This window comes from Miniopterus schreibersii, assembly GCF_964146895.1.
Source record: "Miniopterus schreibersii genome assembly, chromosome: 6".
In the NCBI taxonomy this organism is placed as follows: Eukaryota; Metazoa; Chordata; class Mammalia; order Chiroptera; family Miniopteridae; genus Miniopterus; species Miniopterus schreibersii.
Genome location: NC_138107.1, coordinates 71,642,107 through 71,658,818, shown reverse-complemented (window position 1 = coordinate 71,658,818; position 16,712 = coordinate 71,642,107). Strand labels below are relative to the sequence as shown.

General features: G+C 36.6%; 2 protein-coding genes across 5 annotated transcripts in view; one reads left to right on the top strand and one right to left on the bottom strand.

Moving 5' to 3' along the window:
* The window catches only part of SLC2A12 (solute carrier family 2 member 12), a 50,476-nt gene extending 38,494 nt beyond the window's left edge, over positions 1-11,982 (top strand). Inside the window, exons 5-6 of one of the 4 annotated variants that reach the window (XR_013998979.1) lie at positions 1,990-2,168; positions 10,843-11,982. Coding sequence is in view for 2 of the 4 variants with exons in the window: in XM_081139887.1 (XP_080996013.1) it covers positions 1,990-2,095 (106 nt within the window). In the remaining 2 variants the exon portion in view is untranslated. Of the gene's footprint in view, positions 1-1,989; positions 4,680-10,842 lie in introns of those variants that run through there. The other 3 variants (XR_013998980.1, XM_081139887.1, XM_081139886.1) reach the window with 3 other exon arrangements.
* TBPL1 (TATA-box binding protein like 1) overlaps positions 4,123-16,712 on the bottom strand; it is a 27,126-nt gene continuing 14,536 nt past the window's right edge. The window contains exons 2-7 of the mRNA XM_081139892.1: positions 11,768-11,840; positions 9,604-9,686; positions 9,361-9,424; positions 8,482-8,585; positions 8,299-8,393; positions 4,123-6,339 (exon numbers count right to left, since the gene is read on the bottom strand). Of these exons, the coding sequence (XP_080996018.1) occupies positions 6,260-6,339; positions 8,299-8,393; positions 8,482-8,585; positions 9,361-9,424; positions 9,604-9,686; positions 11,768-11,840 (499 nt within the window). The 3' untranslated portion in view covers positions 4,123-6,259. The remainder of the gene's footprint in view (positions 6,340-8,298; positions 8,394-8,481; positions 8,586-9,360; positions 9,425-9,603; positions 9,687-11,767; positions 11,841-16,712) is intronic.

The following is a 16,712-nucleotide window of genomic DNA, read 5'->3' as shown; positions in this document are numbered from 1 at the left end:
AAAACAAATACCCTTCCAAGGCTGTGAAGTTTCTTATAAAATAAAGTGACTCAGCGGAGAGGTCGGGAAAGATTTCAGCAATAACGTAATTTGCAAGGATTTTATTTTGAATTTCTGCCTTGCAAGTTACAAACTCAAAATGGGACATTTGCTGCATGTGCTATTTCAGCTGTGACTTTTCTATTTAAGTGGAATCATGTAGAGAAACCTAACAAGTTCTTGCTTAGTAAATATTTTAATTCTGGGGCCTATCCTTCACTTTCACTAGTGAATTTTATGTGCCCATTCCTTCACTCATTCAAATTCATTTAATATTTACTGAGCATCTCTTATGTGCCAGGTGCTACAATTAATCAGCGAGCAAAACACACTGATAAAATAGTGACTGGGGGGCTAGTTTTGATTGAAGGAGCTGAGAAATTATTGTGAGAGGTGACATTTAGGATAAAAATCTGGGTGATAATCATGAGCCAGGAACCTAAAGAAATCCAGGAGGCTGCAGCCTTTGAGATCCAGTTAGAAAGTTGGGAGGGACTGGTGTGTACAGGTTTGTAAGCTGAGTTTGGATTCATTCTAGGTGTAACGGGAAGCTACTATCTTAAGCACAGGAGTGACATGATCTAATTTACACTTTAAGGCTTACCGTGTGCTTCTCTGCAGCCACGGAGATGAACTTGGCTGAGAATGCACACAAGCACAGGCCCGGGTCTCACTTAACATCATAAACATGGACTTCCAGTGGCTCTCAATGCTGCCTGCACACCCGTTCCTAGTCCATTACCTGCCTCTGTCCTAGACAACTGCTCAACACCTCCTCTCTGGAAGCCTTCCCACCTCGCCCTGCTTACTCCCACTGATGGCCCTGCTCCCCACTTCATTAAGAAAATGGCACAATCAGAAGGGAACTTCCATAACCTTCCCCATCAACCCCCACATTGGTATTTGTATCCAATCCGCCACCATCCCTCTGGCTCTCTTAGCTCCACCATTCCTATGTGAGGCCAAACACTTCCCTCCCTCTCTCTTCTCTGGGACATTCTCCAACAGCTCTCCCTGCTCATCCCTGCATCATTGTATCTTGCCTGTCTGCTGGATCTCTGCTTATTAGCGTAGAAACCTGGTGTGGTTTCTTCCCCATCTAAAAACAAAACAAAACGCTCTTTTCCTTTTGTGTACTTGTCAGTGCTCCAGCCATATTGTTCTTTCTGTAAGTACAATGCTTAACTTGCAGTTCACTTGGTTCCCTCCTTGACTCGTTTCTGATCAAATGTTACCTCTTTAGAGATGCCAGAAGTATGATACAGCCCCTACCAAAATAAGTCACTTTTCATGTTTTTCTCATTTGCATTTTCATGACTTGAAATTATATGCTTACGTGCTGTCCTATTACAATGTAGCTCCTGGAAAGCAGGAGTCCTTTTCTTTCTTCTCTCTCCAAAGCACCTACCCTAGTACCAGGCAAGTCTCAGTCACTTGATTAACTGGTAAAATCCCAGAAGCTATTTGAAAGGAGAGGTTCAAAGGTGGACTTCTAACAAATGTAAAATACTAGAGCATATTTTCATGACGAGGGGAGAAATCCTGTAGAAAAGAATGTATTAAAGCAGGAGCAAGGGAACAATGCACAAACAGGTAATCTAAATTTTATAGGCATCTTGGCAGAGTTTGAGAAATGGAAACAAATGAGAGGATCTGGGACGCTACCTCCATTAGCACTATGCAACTCTCTCCTCGGACTCCTCTGCATACAGCAGTGGTCTGAGAAGACACCCCCCTGACCCTCCGCGCGAGGTTGACCGGCAGCTCTACGCAGCTGACTGCATTCTATGACACATCAAGGCTCTGCAACAGCAAATGTGTTTTTGTTTTTTTTTTGTATAGCTAAGATATTAAAGCCCAGGGGGATTTAAAAAACAGTAGCCTGCACATTGTTTTTCAAGGACTGTAAACTAAGAATGACGTTTTCATTAGCGCCTCTTTCTCTTTCAGGAACTACGTGAAAAACAACATTTGTTTCATGCGGGATCACCAAGACGAATTAGCGCCGAAACTCCAAAGAAACACACAAGAACAGCTCTTAGAGTGTAAAAGCTGAGTGGTGGGCGACAACCGGGGCAGCTTTTTCCGGAGACCCAATGGCCTCAAAACCTTATAAATGTTGATCCAGTGTAAGAACATTTAGTACGATGTCTTCATACCAATACATGTTGGCCACTCCCAGGTTGCCTTTTAGTGTCATGAAGCGAATTTATAAAGACCACCTTTAATCTCCACCCACAACAGGGAAGTGAGGTATAAGGTCCCAAGCCTCTATTATTCTGAGCAGGATACCGGGTGGAAAAAAAATACTGGCTGGTTCAACACTTTCCACCTTTTCACAGAGCAGCTCTGAAAAACTGAACCAGTGATGCAAGCACCTTTTGCCTTCAGGTGCGTATGCAGAGAGGCAGTTGCAGCTGTACCATCCAGACAGTAAGTGGGCTAAACACAACCTTACAGTTTTTTCCCTACTGAGACGCTACTTGTACTGGGTCTCGTGTAGAGAAGAACCAGGCAGGACAATTGCATGTATGTTCTAGATTAGAATAGGGTGCTGGCTAGGACTTTAGTGATAATTCCTAATTACAGTTTAATAGGTACAAACATTATGCATCTTATTTTATGAATTATGAGCTATAATGTAAGGCAAAGTACCTTACTTTTATGAATTTCATATTGGTGTTATAAAATAATGAGAGAAACAATTCTGCAATGGCTGAGAAAAATAAGCATGTTCCCATCCATTTAAAAAGTATGAATAGAAAGGACAATTTGAAATCCCTGGGACATTTATTTAGAAACAGCCATTATTAAAATATTAGGAGTCAGGCCACTAGGTTATTTATTCAAATCTCTAAGCAGTTAGATTTGACTTTTCAAGACAAGCTCATAAAATTCTCTTTGTAAGGCATTCACGGTAACTTAATAGCGATCCAGTTTCCTACAATCCTTTGCACTTCTCAGGATTACCACTACCTCAGGTTACAGCACACACACTATAACTGATGCTGACTTTCAGATAGCTGCAGACATGATAAATGACAGACAGCAGGACAATTCCCTCACTACATTCTTCTCTATGGTGAAACAGATTGCCAGCTGTACCAGAAACCTGGGTTTTCACCCACACAACAATAGGTTGCTCTCTTGTGCATTTCTCCAGTTGAATTTTAAAACTTGGTGAAGCATTTTACCAATAGAATTTAGATGTGATAGAAAATCTACAGTAAAGAATCTCAAACCACTAATATAAGCTATGGAAGACACTAAAAAAACTTAATGAGCAACTTACCTTGAAAATGAATCCAAAAATATGATTAACCTGAAGAAAAGAGAATCCTAAGTCAAAAACAAAACCCCTTTTTATTTAGCCTGGAATTTTCCTCCTGGCACATAACAAGCTGTCCCAACTTTGATATAAGGATACGTGATCTACTACATTTCCTTGTAACAAAGTGGAAGACTGATGTACGAAATAGTAAAACTATATTATCAGACACTCAGGAGAATGACTAAAAGTCTTGGTTCTGAAATGTACTATCTCGATTAAAACTGGCAGGGAAATTATGAGGAAAGACCTGAGGTCTCCATTCTGCCACGGTACATTTCACATGCAAGTTAGAGCATGCACTGTTTTGTTTTTTTCATTTGTTTGTTTTGGAAGAAGAGAGTATGTTCTGTAGAGGATCAATTTGAGAAATTCATTACGAATCTTCGATGGAATTAATATTACTTTTTAAAAAATCAAGATAGGTAATCAATATAAAATTTTGTTCTTTGCTAAGCATCACAGAATATAAGATATTTAACAAAATTGTTACATTTTCTTTGGAGTTCAAATGCTATATATACTTTAGCTATTTCTTGGGTTAGCCACTCATTGTTAACCAGCAGGAAACTGTTTATAAAACTATTAGATTTATTATAGTGATTTCAACTTCAGTATCTTAAAATACTTTGTTCTATTTTTCTATTCTGAGTCTATATCTAAACAATTCTGTCTTCAAACTAATTTTTACCCAATACACCCCCAATCAGAGCTTTTTGATTTTCAAAAATAAAAAAGGGGAAATACTTATAATCTGTATGTATATATTCGCAGTTTTTATTTATAAAAACATTTACAGCACTTGTGAAAAGCCAGCGGAAGACATCAGACCCGCTCCTTTCCCACCAATTTTGTCAGGTTCTGCTGGTCGTCCGTGAGTCTGCCAGGTGACGCTCCTGCAGTGGCCCTGAAACCAGACCTGGTCAGATTGTCTTCTCCTCTTTCCCGAGAAAGCATTTTGATGAGCTGCTTACTGGTCTACCTAGTTTTCAAGTCACTCGAATACTGAAAATATTACGACATCTGGTTATGTACCTTGGCCATATAATCATGTGTTTTCCCCTTTTCCATATTTCTTTTTTGAGAACACAGCAAAACAGGAGGTCATTCATTAAATACTGTTAATTAAAACTAAATGGAAAATCTCAAATTTTTAAAACAGTCTTCACAGAACCTGGAACTTTTTCATTGAATTTTATTCTCTATTTTATGAGGTTATCTATATCCTACTAGAACTTTAAATGAAGCAAACAAACACAAATGTTAAAAAAAAAGAGAACATAAGTCTGACAACCACAATTAAGTTTTTCACAAAGAAAATATAAAAGTTAGCCTTTGCCCCCTGCTTATGAGGGAGTGAGAGGCAGGGCAGGGGAAGGCATCGAGAAGATAAAAATTAAATAATATGTATTGTTCAGTGCAGTGCTTAAACCAAGTTTTCAAGATTTTATAACATGGTAAGGAAAATGTTCTAGAATATGGAGGTTAGATGTTGCAATTTTTCACAAAGGTTTCAAAACATTTTGGAAATTCAGGTTTTCAGGGAAGATTGTGCTGGAATACTGTCTCTACTGAGAAGCTAATTTGATTCTGGACTAGGTCTTATTTCTAGATAAAATCACTGTTGGTTATACTAAACTCCCAAACACATGTGGCAGCGCACAATGGCAGCTGATTCTGTATCACTACTCCAGGGCTCGAGGTGAGCCAGAGAGCCACTATTTCACAAATACATATTTATTATAACTTCAAGAGCAGCCATCCTATATACTCAATAGTCACTCTTTAGGTCCATTAAATAAGACACAGCAAGGGGAAAGACATATCTTGCAAAAAGGCTTTCAGGTTCAAGTTGAACTAGATTATAATGATACCATGGCACAGAGGCAGCTTGTGGACACTTTTTGTTAAAACAGCACAATATACCACCTTTTGATAAGACTCTCAGTATAGCCTTGAGTGCCAACCTAAGATTATTACTTTCCTACAACTAGAGGTGAGTCTTTCCAGAATACAAAGGTACATATGAGGTACAACCCATCACAGCTTCTTTCTCATATCCATCTTGTAAGTAAGAGGTTTCTCTTTTGAAAACTACAATTTTGTAACTTTTAAAAGATATTTAAACATTTTCTATCATATTAAATTAGCAACATAAAACATTACCCTTAATCTATAAAGTTCTATTCTGGTTCCCTGGAATTTATACACATTTTTATTTCTAATCTGAAAAAAAAAATTCCTATTTGATATTTGGTAACAGAGCATTAAAAGATACTATATACATGTAGCATATATATATTTACAAAATACACTTCAAAAAGAAGCCAACACACTTTAGCAAAAGTCTAAGCTTGCATAGATTTAAAAAAAAGAATTATGAATACAATTTTTATTAAAATAGAAAATGGGGAATAAAAGTTATAGAATGGATATGAAGAGAGACCTTTTCCAAACTTTTATTTGTGCACATTCAATTGAAAAAGATAACTTTTACAGGTTCTTTGGTGCCCATATTCAGCATACAAAAATGTAAAAGACTATTCACAAATAAAACACATTAGCTCAAACTGGAAAAAAATAACAACAAAACAATTTAAGGTAGTGCACACTGTGACAGCTCTGCTTGTGGGGACATGAGAATTACTGCGAAAATAAATAGAATGTCCTTCTGTAAAAGCAGCAATGTCATGTCTTGTAAACTTCCTTTTTATATTACAGCAAAGTTTGAAATAAAATCCAAAGGTACTGGAGCTTACACTGTAGCCGTGAATGAATAAGAGAGTCTATTTCCTCAATTACTGTTGGTCCAGTTTCCTTTTGTTTAGAGTCCAATGTGCAGCAGGTTTTAAAAGGTGCTCAGTTAGGGATTCTAACCAATTAAGTGATGAATTATAAAATCTCTTTCCTGCTTTCAAACACAAATGGGTAAATCTGTTCCACAGCAGTAGCAACAGCCTTTACATTGGGCCCTGCAATAGATACAATGGAGGAAGGGCTGAGAAGAGGCAGAGAAAGCACTTGGAAGAGCTAATTTCTCACAATTAAAAATACCCAAGTAGTTTTGGGGTTATTGTTTTAAAAAAATTTACACACACAATTATACACATAGTCATAATAAAAACCAAGAGAATAAAATGTTTTTCTGGACAGTTAAAGGAAATCGGAAACAGATGATGTTATGCATCCTGCTTTAGGGCACCAGTGTGAAAAGAGTGTACATAAACACTGCACACAAGCTCTCTGGGAGAGAATAGAAAGTGCTAGAACATGCTTCTTAAAGGAAGAAATGACAAATGGGCCTGGAAACTATCATCCCCCTGATCACTGCAGTCTGCCTTTCGGTCAGATGACTGAAGCTCGCAGGAGTATCGAGAAACCCAGCAGAGGAAAACAAAGCTGCTTCCAAAGTGTTGGGAAACCAGACGCTGTTATAGAGGCTACATGATCTAAAAATGCCCGCAGACTTGCTACTACTTGGCAGCAGCGTGTTTACTACTCATCTGGCCGCTTCACCCTCACAGCTCAGTCAACAGGGCGAAAAAAGGCCCGAGGGAATGAGGTGACGCTGCAGGCTAATTATATACCGCTGGGGACACCTTCTCAAAAATGTAACTTTTCATTTAAATAGCTCAAGAGAAACATAAAAGTGAACAGTAGAAAATATTTTCATAAAACTTACTCTGAATGAAAAGGGTTTTACTAACTACACTTACCTCCTCGAAGGACCCTAACAACATGCGCGTGCGCCACGTGTACCCGGAGGGTGTGACGGGCCCACTGCCTCCCCACTCGGCTCACCCCTCGCCCGAAGCGCACTGCCCCCGGGAGCCACTGAGTGCGTGCTCATGGGATTGTTACAACATTTCGTAAAATACTCCACATGTGAATATATAACGCATCCTAATTAACCAGGTCAGTTGTCTTCAGTGTGCTGCTGTGCTGTTTAATTCTCTACTCGCTCAATAAAAGGCAGTTTTACACATGCCTTGCTTTACTCTGTGCAGAGACGCGTGGCCAGGCTTTGGGAGCCCTCCAGAGTCTGCAGGCCCAAGGCCAGACACAGGCGGCTGGAAGAGGGGCCCACGCAGCCTTTTCCTCACCGCTCCATCCTTAGACTCAGGCACAGCCCTGGCTGAGGGAGGTGTGGACACCCATGGGAAGAGTCAAAACTAAAACTATTTGTTGAGCGTTGAAAGGTGTTAATAATTTTCCTTCTCCTTTAAGGGCTCAAGGCCACTGAAGAAATTTCCCTTCACAATGCGCCAAAAGCTGGGCCTGATTCCCAAGTAACATCTGCAATGTATAACCACGGTGCCTTTAAAAGTCATCCTGCACGGCTAACGCTGCCCTTTGGCACCGAGACCTAGTGTCCTGAAACCACCCCTGCCAAATACCGATTCAAAAGTTGTAAGCAGCACACATAATATGTAACAAATAGGTACCAATTATATTTATATAGTTTGCTTATGTAAAACCTTTATAAAGTTCATTAAATGGGATTCTCTTTAGTATTTCAAACGCAAGATACTGTAAATTAAAAACAGTATTATGAAAATATATACTAGAATATTCTTCATAGCTCTAAACTGGAAGCTATCCGAATGCCTGTGGACAGTGTATTCACACACTGGACAGTGCACAGCAATGAGAATGAGTGACCTACCACCACACGGAAGGCACAGTAAGGATGAACCTCACTAGGATGACAATGAGTGAAGACAGACACAAAATAATATACTGTAGTTTTAAAATAGTATATAAAAGCAGGTAAAACTAATCTACGGTGTTAAAAGTCAGAAGACCGGTTCCCCTTCAAGGGCAAAAGTGACTGCAGGGGACAAATTAGACATTGTTTCTATTTTGGTATGGGCACCTCTTATCTCATTTAATACATAACTGACAAGTCTGGTTTTAATGTCATAAAATACCTGTTACTGTGATACTTCCCGTTGAAAAAATCTGTAATGTGGCTCGTAGAGACTTTATCCGATAGCACACAGCAGGATGAAGTTCAGGTTCATAACTACACAAAAAAAGCCACAATGTAAGTATTTATAGCCTGACAAGTAATTTCAAATTTGGTAAGTTATTGTGAGTTTTCAAAGGCCTACCTGGCATGAGGTCTATTGTTCTTTGTGAACTCTGGCAAACGGATTTCAAATGGCATGTTACACACTGCTAAAACGTTAACAACCTTAAAATCTGTAAATATTACCTTCAGGAGAGAAATAAAACTCAATGAATTATATTGAAACAAAAAGAAAATCTTCTCATCAGAGAAATCCTTAAAAATTAAGTTTCAATCCTTAAAAATAAAAGCAAATAAGATAAAACAAATATCTTAAGCATGGACCCACTATTTTAAGTTATCAGTGACTCATTAAATGCTGTAATTAAAAAAACCCTCAAAAACTTCATTAAGAAAATAAAACCTGACATATTTGCATGATTGAAACAGTACATCTGCAGTCTTTTGAATCTCATGTTTATTTTAATTTTTGATACTTTAAATGAGATATTTAGTCTACTGGGATAGGAGAACAAACAGACAAAATCAAAGCACAGTACAATCCTCCTCTTCTCAAGAGTCAAATGGAAAAGTCACTTTGAAACTCAATAGGGGCGTGGCTCAGCGGTTGAACATCCACCTAGGATCCAGGAGAGCGCAGTTTGATTCCCAGTCAGGGCACATGCCCAGGTTGCAGGTTCGATCCCCCAGGCAAGGGGTGCAGGAGGCAGCCCATCAATTACTCTATCTCATCATTGATGTTTCTATCTCTCCCTCTTCCTTCCTCTGTCTCTCAAATCAATAAAAATATAAAAACATACCCACATGGACAAGTTTTGCTACTAAATTTTTACATGGAAGAACAGTATAAAAACCCTAGATAAAGGTCAATCCTGAAAGTATTTTCTGTAGTGATTTCTTTTAACTTTATAACAATAAATCCTTGAATATTTGCAGTCTGGATATTTTTTGAAAATGTTACCTGAAAACCTAGTTTCTGGAGACTGCGGGCTAAACGTCTGGCACCAAATTTAGCTTCTTCTTCACTATGGTTTTAAGGAAAGAAAAAGATTATTATACAGGAAATCAATTTTACACAGGAAATCAATTTTATACTGAGGAACATGACAAACTGTACATATGATTTTGTTTCTAAGCCTACAAATGTTCCTTCCATGAGGGGAAAAATTAAAAAGTTAAAATTAAAAACCTAAGTAAAATTTACCTTGTTGCTCCAGTGCAAATAATTTTTCCTGAGGACCAAATTGTAGCTGTAATTCTAGGTTTTCTAAGTTTCATTAATACTTTCTGGGGAAAAAAAAAAAAAGGAAAAAATAGAGTTAATTCTCATATACAGGGTGGGGCAAAAGTAGGTTTACAGTTGTAAGTATGCAAAAACAGTTATTCTTGTATTATTATTATTTTTTATACAAACAACTGTAAACCTACTTTTGCCCCACTCTGTATGCTTCTGCTCTATGTGGCTATTTTAATGCTTAAATAGTACTCCAAGCTTATCCAAGATCGAAATAACTGTTCTCTAAATCACCCACCCATTCTGAAATCAAGTACAATACTGAACAAAAGAATGTATTACTCTAAAAGGACATTTAATTAAAAATACATGGGCTATATAAATCTCTTCCTAATACTTGAAATCAATGAACTACCAAGTATGTAAACATTTCATCTCTCATTCCACTTTGGTCAGATAGCTGCAATTTATAATTTGCATGGATCCTCAAATATGGCAAATTTGTTCACATCTCAGGAGCTTTATATTCATCTGGAGTATTTTTCCTTCATATTTTCATTTCATTCAAGTTTCTCACCAGATGTGACGTCCACAGAGAGCCCTTCCCTATTTCACCTCCATCAAGAGGCCTTCCCTGACTATTCCACCATCCCCTCATCACTCTGTAAATTCTAACCCTGCTTTACTCTGCTTCATGGCATCCATCACTACTTTATCTTGTTTTAGGTTAAAATGCCTATTTCATATGCAAATTTTGAATGCAGGAGAAAAGTGTGAGCTAAAGATGTAATTTTACATTTCTTAGATATGAAAGGCATTTAAAGCTATGGCTTTGAATAAAATTACCTACAGAGTGAGTATAAATAGGTCAAGAACTAAGGTCCAAGATAATATGTGAATTTAAATTTTCATTGCAACTTTTCATTTATGGAAATATTTATCATATGCCCATTACATGTAAGAGATAAATGTTTATTGGATAACATAACACATAAACGAATCAGACATTTCTCCTTAAAACTTTTGTTACAGTCTGAGGTCTTCCTTTTCTGTCATATGCCATATTATCAAACTAGAAAGCTATTAAATCTGGGAACACAAAATTTAACTAAGATCCAAAATAAAATCTGAGCTAAAACACATTATAAAATTTCAAACACAAGTGGCTGCGAAACACCAGACTGAGTTTATTCTATATTTGTCTTTCAGCACCAGCTTGTCCATCAACTCAGCCTTTTCAGTTAACCTTCCTAGGAAAGATGACATCCCTGCCATATGGTATGTTAAAAGTTTCAAAGTAGCATTAGGCAATTTCCTCTCTAAACTTTTTAGCAGACATAGTCATTTCTTTTTGCAAATGAACAAGGCATTATTGATGAACTTGAAAATCTTTAATTGTGGGTCACTGAAAATTTTAATTGAATTAATCTTTACTTAGTTTCTGGTACTAAGAACTAATAATTTACATAGGTATACTGGCATCTAATTTTTAGAGCTTAAATAAAGCTTTCATATATATTCTTAATTTTCATTAAAAAATATGTAAGATATATATCTCATCATTTTTTGGTTTATAAAAGCCGAATGAACACCCACTATCATTTATAATGTTAATCTCAAAACACTATGGTTAAAAGCAAGTTATTAGCTTTTATTTTCAGTATTATAGGTTTAACAAAAGCTACAATTTAGAATGTACAGGTTAGGATATGAACCATATTTTCAGCAACTTGTTACTAAAGAATACCAACTCTCTTCGCTAATTAAAGACTTCTATGACAACATACTACAAAATTATCTATTTACCTACCTACCTACATTAGGGTACTGCTCACTTAAATAAATATACATAAAAGTATAAAAGTCCCCTTCTTCAGTCAAAAGAAATTGAGAGACCAGTATAAAATGTCTAGTAGCCAGTGAGTTCTTTGGTAAGACGTGGAGATAAGTATCTCCAAAAGCTGCTAATTCATGAGAGGAGAGGCCACTTCTACAGGCCTCACTGTTGTATCCAGTACAACTAGCACATGGTAAGGTGTTCAGAAACCATCTGTGGAATGAGTACATTTTAGTACATCATTTCTCACTATACAATTAGGCTATGGAGCATATATACCAAAATTCAGATACTTACTCCAACATCACGCTTATAAATTACATTTGCTCCCTCCAAAGCAATCTTCCTTAAGTTCAAATGGCATCTTGTTCTAAAAACACAGACTACATTTGTAATTAGAATGTCCAATGCAACATCACTGTCTGCATCCATTGGGGTAGTTTAAAAACTTAGCTTCCCACCACGAAGATCACATCCTGAGAAATGAAACAAAATAAAGTAATTAAACTTCAATGTTTCTGAATTGTCACAAATAATCTTGAAAACTAAAATGCAAAAAATAAATGTATATTAATTTTTAAATGTTACTCAAATCATGTCCCTTCTTTTCCCCACTAAAAATGCCACTTTTAAAAGAATAACTTGTCATATAAAATCTTTCATAAGTAACTTTTAATTTAATAAGTAACTTTTACATGCCAGGAGGCTGCCAGACTTATCTCCTGCTACTTTCCTATACAGCCACTATGTTCCAGGTGTATCACAGTTATGGCAATTCTCCAAACACACCAAGTTCAAAGGTTGGACTTTGTGGTTCCAATGCCTAGTCATTAATGCTACTATAACCCATCTCACACTTGGGCTATAAAAAGGATGATCTATTTTTCCTTTATTTCGAGTAATTGACTTAATTAAGTTTAAAGAAGAAGAAATATTATTTATAACATTTATAAACCAATTTCTCTCATTTACCAGTCATTCATTCATCATTCACTTACTGAACACCTAGTATACACTGAGGATATTGGAGGAAAAAAAGAGTAAGGCCAAGTCTTTTGACTTCGTGTGTGTGTGTGTGTGTGTGTGTAGGGAGGAGCTCTAACAAATAGCATAACACCATTTTTATTGAGATCACAATCTTCCAAAATACATATCTTTTCAAAACTACTGATAGGAACATTTCCAAAATCAAACAAAACGAGCCCTAGTTTGTACTAACCATAAGACCCATATTCCGGCTAAAAAAAATTTCTTGGGTTTCCACATCTTAAAAAATAAGTAATGATAATTCAGCTTACCCAATTTACAAAGAGAAAGTCAGAAAACAGCAACACATTCAAATTATTATGTGATGAAACAATGAAGATGCCAAGAGTCCAAGTAAAGAATATTCAACTTTGTTTTTCTGCCTTCTGGTATACTAGAACACAATGACAAGGCAGACCAAGACTTCTAGCTCCTCCACAGGATCCGACTGCATCCAATTCTGTGTATCAACTGCACCTCACGTTTATGCTCCCTTCAATCTGCTTATTTTCTTGTTTTTCTGTTCTATGTGTATGTTTATGCAGCCTCAAGTGATTTTTATATATAAGGTGTGGGGCAGGGGTGGCAGTGGCCCGCCTTAACAGATACACAGGTAGATTAATAAGTGAAGGACAGAGTCCGTTATCAGTACTGATCTTAAGCAGCAGGCTCAATGTCTGACCAACCACTTACTAGTTATGAGAACTTGGGCAAGTTATATGGTCTCTCTATGCCTCGGCTTTCTCATCTGTGACATGTAATAATAGATGGTGCCTACGAAATAGTGTTGTGGGGATTATATAAAATGTGTGAAAAGTACTTAGCACATGTACCTGGGAATAATAACACAAAAACGACAGTGATTATGGACAAAATGAGTTCAAGTTAACAGGCAGAACAGATTTCTTAGCATCACTTCCCATGATTATATTATAACTGTGAGAAAGAGGCTCCTAGTTACACACCCCAACATCCATTCCACCCTTCCTTCACAAGGAACAGAACCCAGATGTCTAGCTGCAAACATTGTGGCAGAAATAAAATACTACATCTTTCAGGTACAGCCAAAAAGCCACAATGCTCTGTCTGGTCAATAAAATGTAAAGTGAAATGGTTTTGTGTCTTTTGGAAAGTCTGCTTAGAGGAACTGATCTAAGCCAGCAAAACCACCCTTTGCCTTTCTGCCCTTCTTCATTCTTGCTGCTTGGAGCCTGAGTGTGAGAGCTGGGCCTCAAGGAATCATTTGGGATGGTGAGACCATGAGGTAAGGATGGTAGAGAAGTTAGACAGAAGTCTGAGTCTTTGGTACCGTGAAAACTCCTTATTATCCTGGTACTAATTCCAGATTTCATGAATACAAGAGAAAAACCCATTTCTATATTAAGGTCCTTGTGTTGGATTTCTGCTGTGTGCGGCCAAATCTAATCCTAACTGACACACATCTCATGAGAATAAGCTACAAGAGACACGACTTAAGGAGAAATTACATAGAAAGAAGCTATGTCAAACTTACTGCTTCACACAGACTTTTACATCAAACAGGCTGAAACAAATTTACTCAGGTCTTCTCTGAGCAGTAAACTAGTGAACTGAGGAGAAAATTCAAGGATAATACGCAGGGTAAAAGTCAAGACAGAAGGAGTGAAGCAAATCTTTGTGAATGTAAAGCAGCCTTGAAATTCAACAGAGATGATTATTTTTGTACTTTAGCAACTTAAAGTCTAAAGGTGAGGTCACAGACATAGTTCATCGTAAGTATGTACTTATATACTTATACAGCCAAAATGTTAGAAATTATTCTATTCAGAGATTTGGCATCTGAGTGAGTTAACTTTTCTTCTCTTGTTTTGTAGTCTAGACTTTTCTCTTTTAAAACAACAAATATATATTAGATTTACTATAAGAAAAATAAAGTTAATTCCATTTTGATTTAAATATAATTATCAGTTATTTGTCGAAGGTCTAATACTAAGACGTGGTTTAACCAGCTGTTTTGTCCTGTTTCTGGAGTAAATACCTAGTATGAGTTCAAATATATCCTTCTAATAAAAAGCAAAGTTCAAAATTGCAGCTGTTCTAACTTCAGGGAATGTCGTATTTCTATCTTTCATTAAAATGCATTATAGAAGTTGAAGCAACTTTTCCCTTGACCCATGATTTTACAGACAAGAACACACTGTGTTATTTAGGTCCTCTGCCTTTCTAGTGGTATTTAAAAACATTCCTTCAGCAACCTGTAACCTTAAAACATCACCTGGAAAACACTGCCACCTCCTGGCTTTAAAGACAAATTGCACCCAAGACTATTAACATTTTAAATTCCACAGCAGAAAAGATATTTAAACTGAAAGGCCACAATAAACACTGTCATAAAAACAAAGCAAAAACTACTCTAAAATCAAACTAAAAGCCAAAAAAGAAAACCTTAAATAAACCTTAGTTTACAGAAAAGTAGATTCTAGCTACTTAAAGTGTATTCAAGTTGCATATGAAGATACTGAGGGAGGGGCCTAAAATTGCCATCCATGATTTAAGAAATGGCAGAAGGGGAAGACTAGATATAGGCTTATTTGCAAACACAACATGAACCCACATGGTCTACTAGGGATCATTCTTTACTAAAAGTAAGACATGCCATTTAAACCAATTCTTCTTTATAAAGCTCCCAAAGTAGATTAGGAAATAGATATTTTGTGTGGTGATTCCATACAAAATACCTGCTTTTCCATACAAAATACCATACAAGTCTCCCAACACATGCTTGTGACCAAGATGGAAAAAAATGAAACATTTTGCACTTGAGAAAGGTGTTCTTTTACACATGTTTAATAGTACAGCATATATCTTACTTTTCTGGAAATTAATAATAATATCACTGTACCTCCCAGGGTGCTTCTAAGAATTCGATTTAATTATCTATGTCAAGTAGATAGCACACAACATGTTTATTAAATGGCAGCTATTACTGTTTGGTAGATTCACGTAGTTGAATATTGTAACCAAATAGTATTTAATGAATTAGTACAAAGCTTGAGAACAGTCACATTAACAGATAGAGAAAACTGAGATCTTAATAGGTCAGGAAGGAGTCAGCAAACTATAGCCAAAGAGCCAGTGCTTGTTCTATAAAAAAGGTTTTATTGAAACAACCATGCTCATGTGTTTATGTAATGACTATGGCACCGCTGAACAGTTCTGACAAAGACCAAATGACCCACAAGTCTAAAATAGTTACTCTCTGGTCTTTTAAAAAAGTTTGCTGACTCCTGGGCTAGTCCAAATGAGGCAATATACCAAGAAAATAAAATTTAATGCTGATAAATGTAAAGCTCACATTTTTATTAAAATGACCAAAACATCTGTATATCATGATCCTTCAATGGATCCTACTTTGAAGAGAACAGATGGTAAGCGATATGGATCCTGAGTGATAAATGATGTTTGGGAATTACTGTAAATTTTGTTAGGTGAAAGAGTGGTTATGTAGACAAATATGCTTATTTTTTTAGAGATGTGTACTGAAATATTCAAGGGGGAATGTTATGTCTGTAATTTATGTTAAAATACAGGTATTTTTCACTATCAGACCTCAGCAACAAATAGATTTGGATAAAGTTTCAGATGACTCCTTTGGTATCTAGAATCTTGCCCACAGGAATCAAACAAATTTAGATAACCTATTCAGAATTGATGTGGCTAGTAGGTACAACTGTATTTTAAGAAAAAATGCAATATTACTGCTTCATCTCTTAACAATTGTTAAATTGAGGTGACAGATAATACATGAGTGTTTGTTACACTACTCTCCCTACATTTCTGTCTGAAAATTTCCGTAATTTTACAAAGCTGCTTAAGAAAAAGACTTTTCTTCCCAATAGGTCACACTAAGACAACATGGAGTTTTAATTATATTACTTTAAAGAAAACCAAAAAAAACAACAAACCCTAGGTTAGACAGTGTCCAGGGAAAGGGAAGTAACAGTCTCTTTGCTATTGAAACATGTAGAATATCCTGACCTTATCATTAAAGAGGGTACTGATATCCAGAGGAAAGTAGGTGATATGAGATATAAAAATAGTTGTGTGAGGAAAGTCTCAGGACATTTAGCACAAGAAAGGGAAGATGGCAGTTGTTCTCAAATACCTGAATAAAAAGGAAACTTTATTTTATGAGATCACACAGAAGTAAATCTCATGAAGCCACACCAAAAAACAA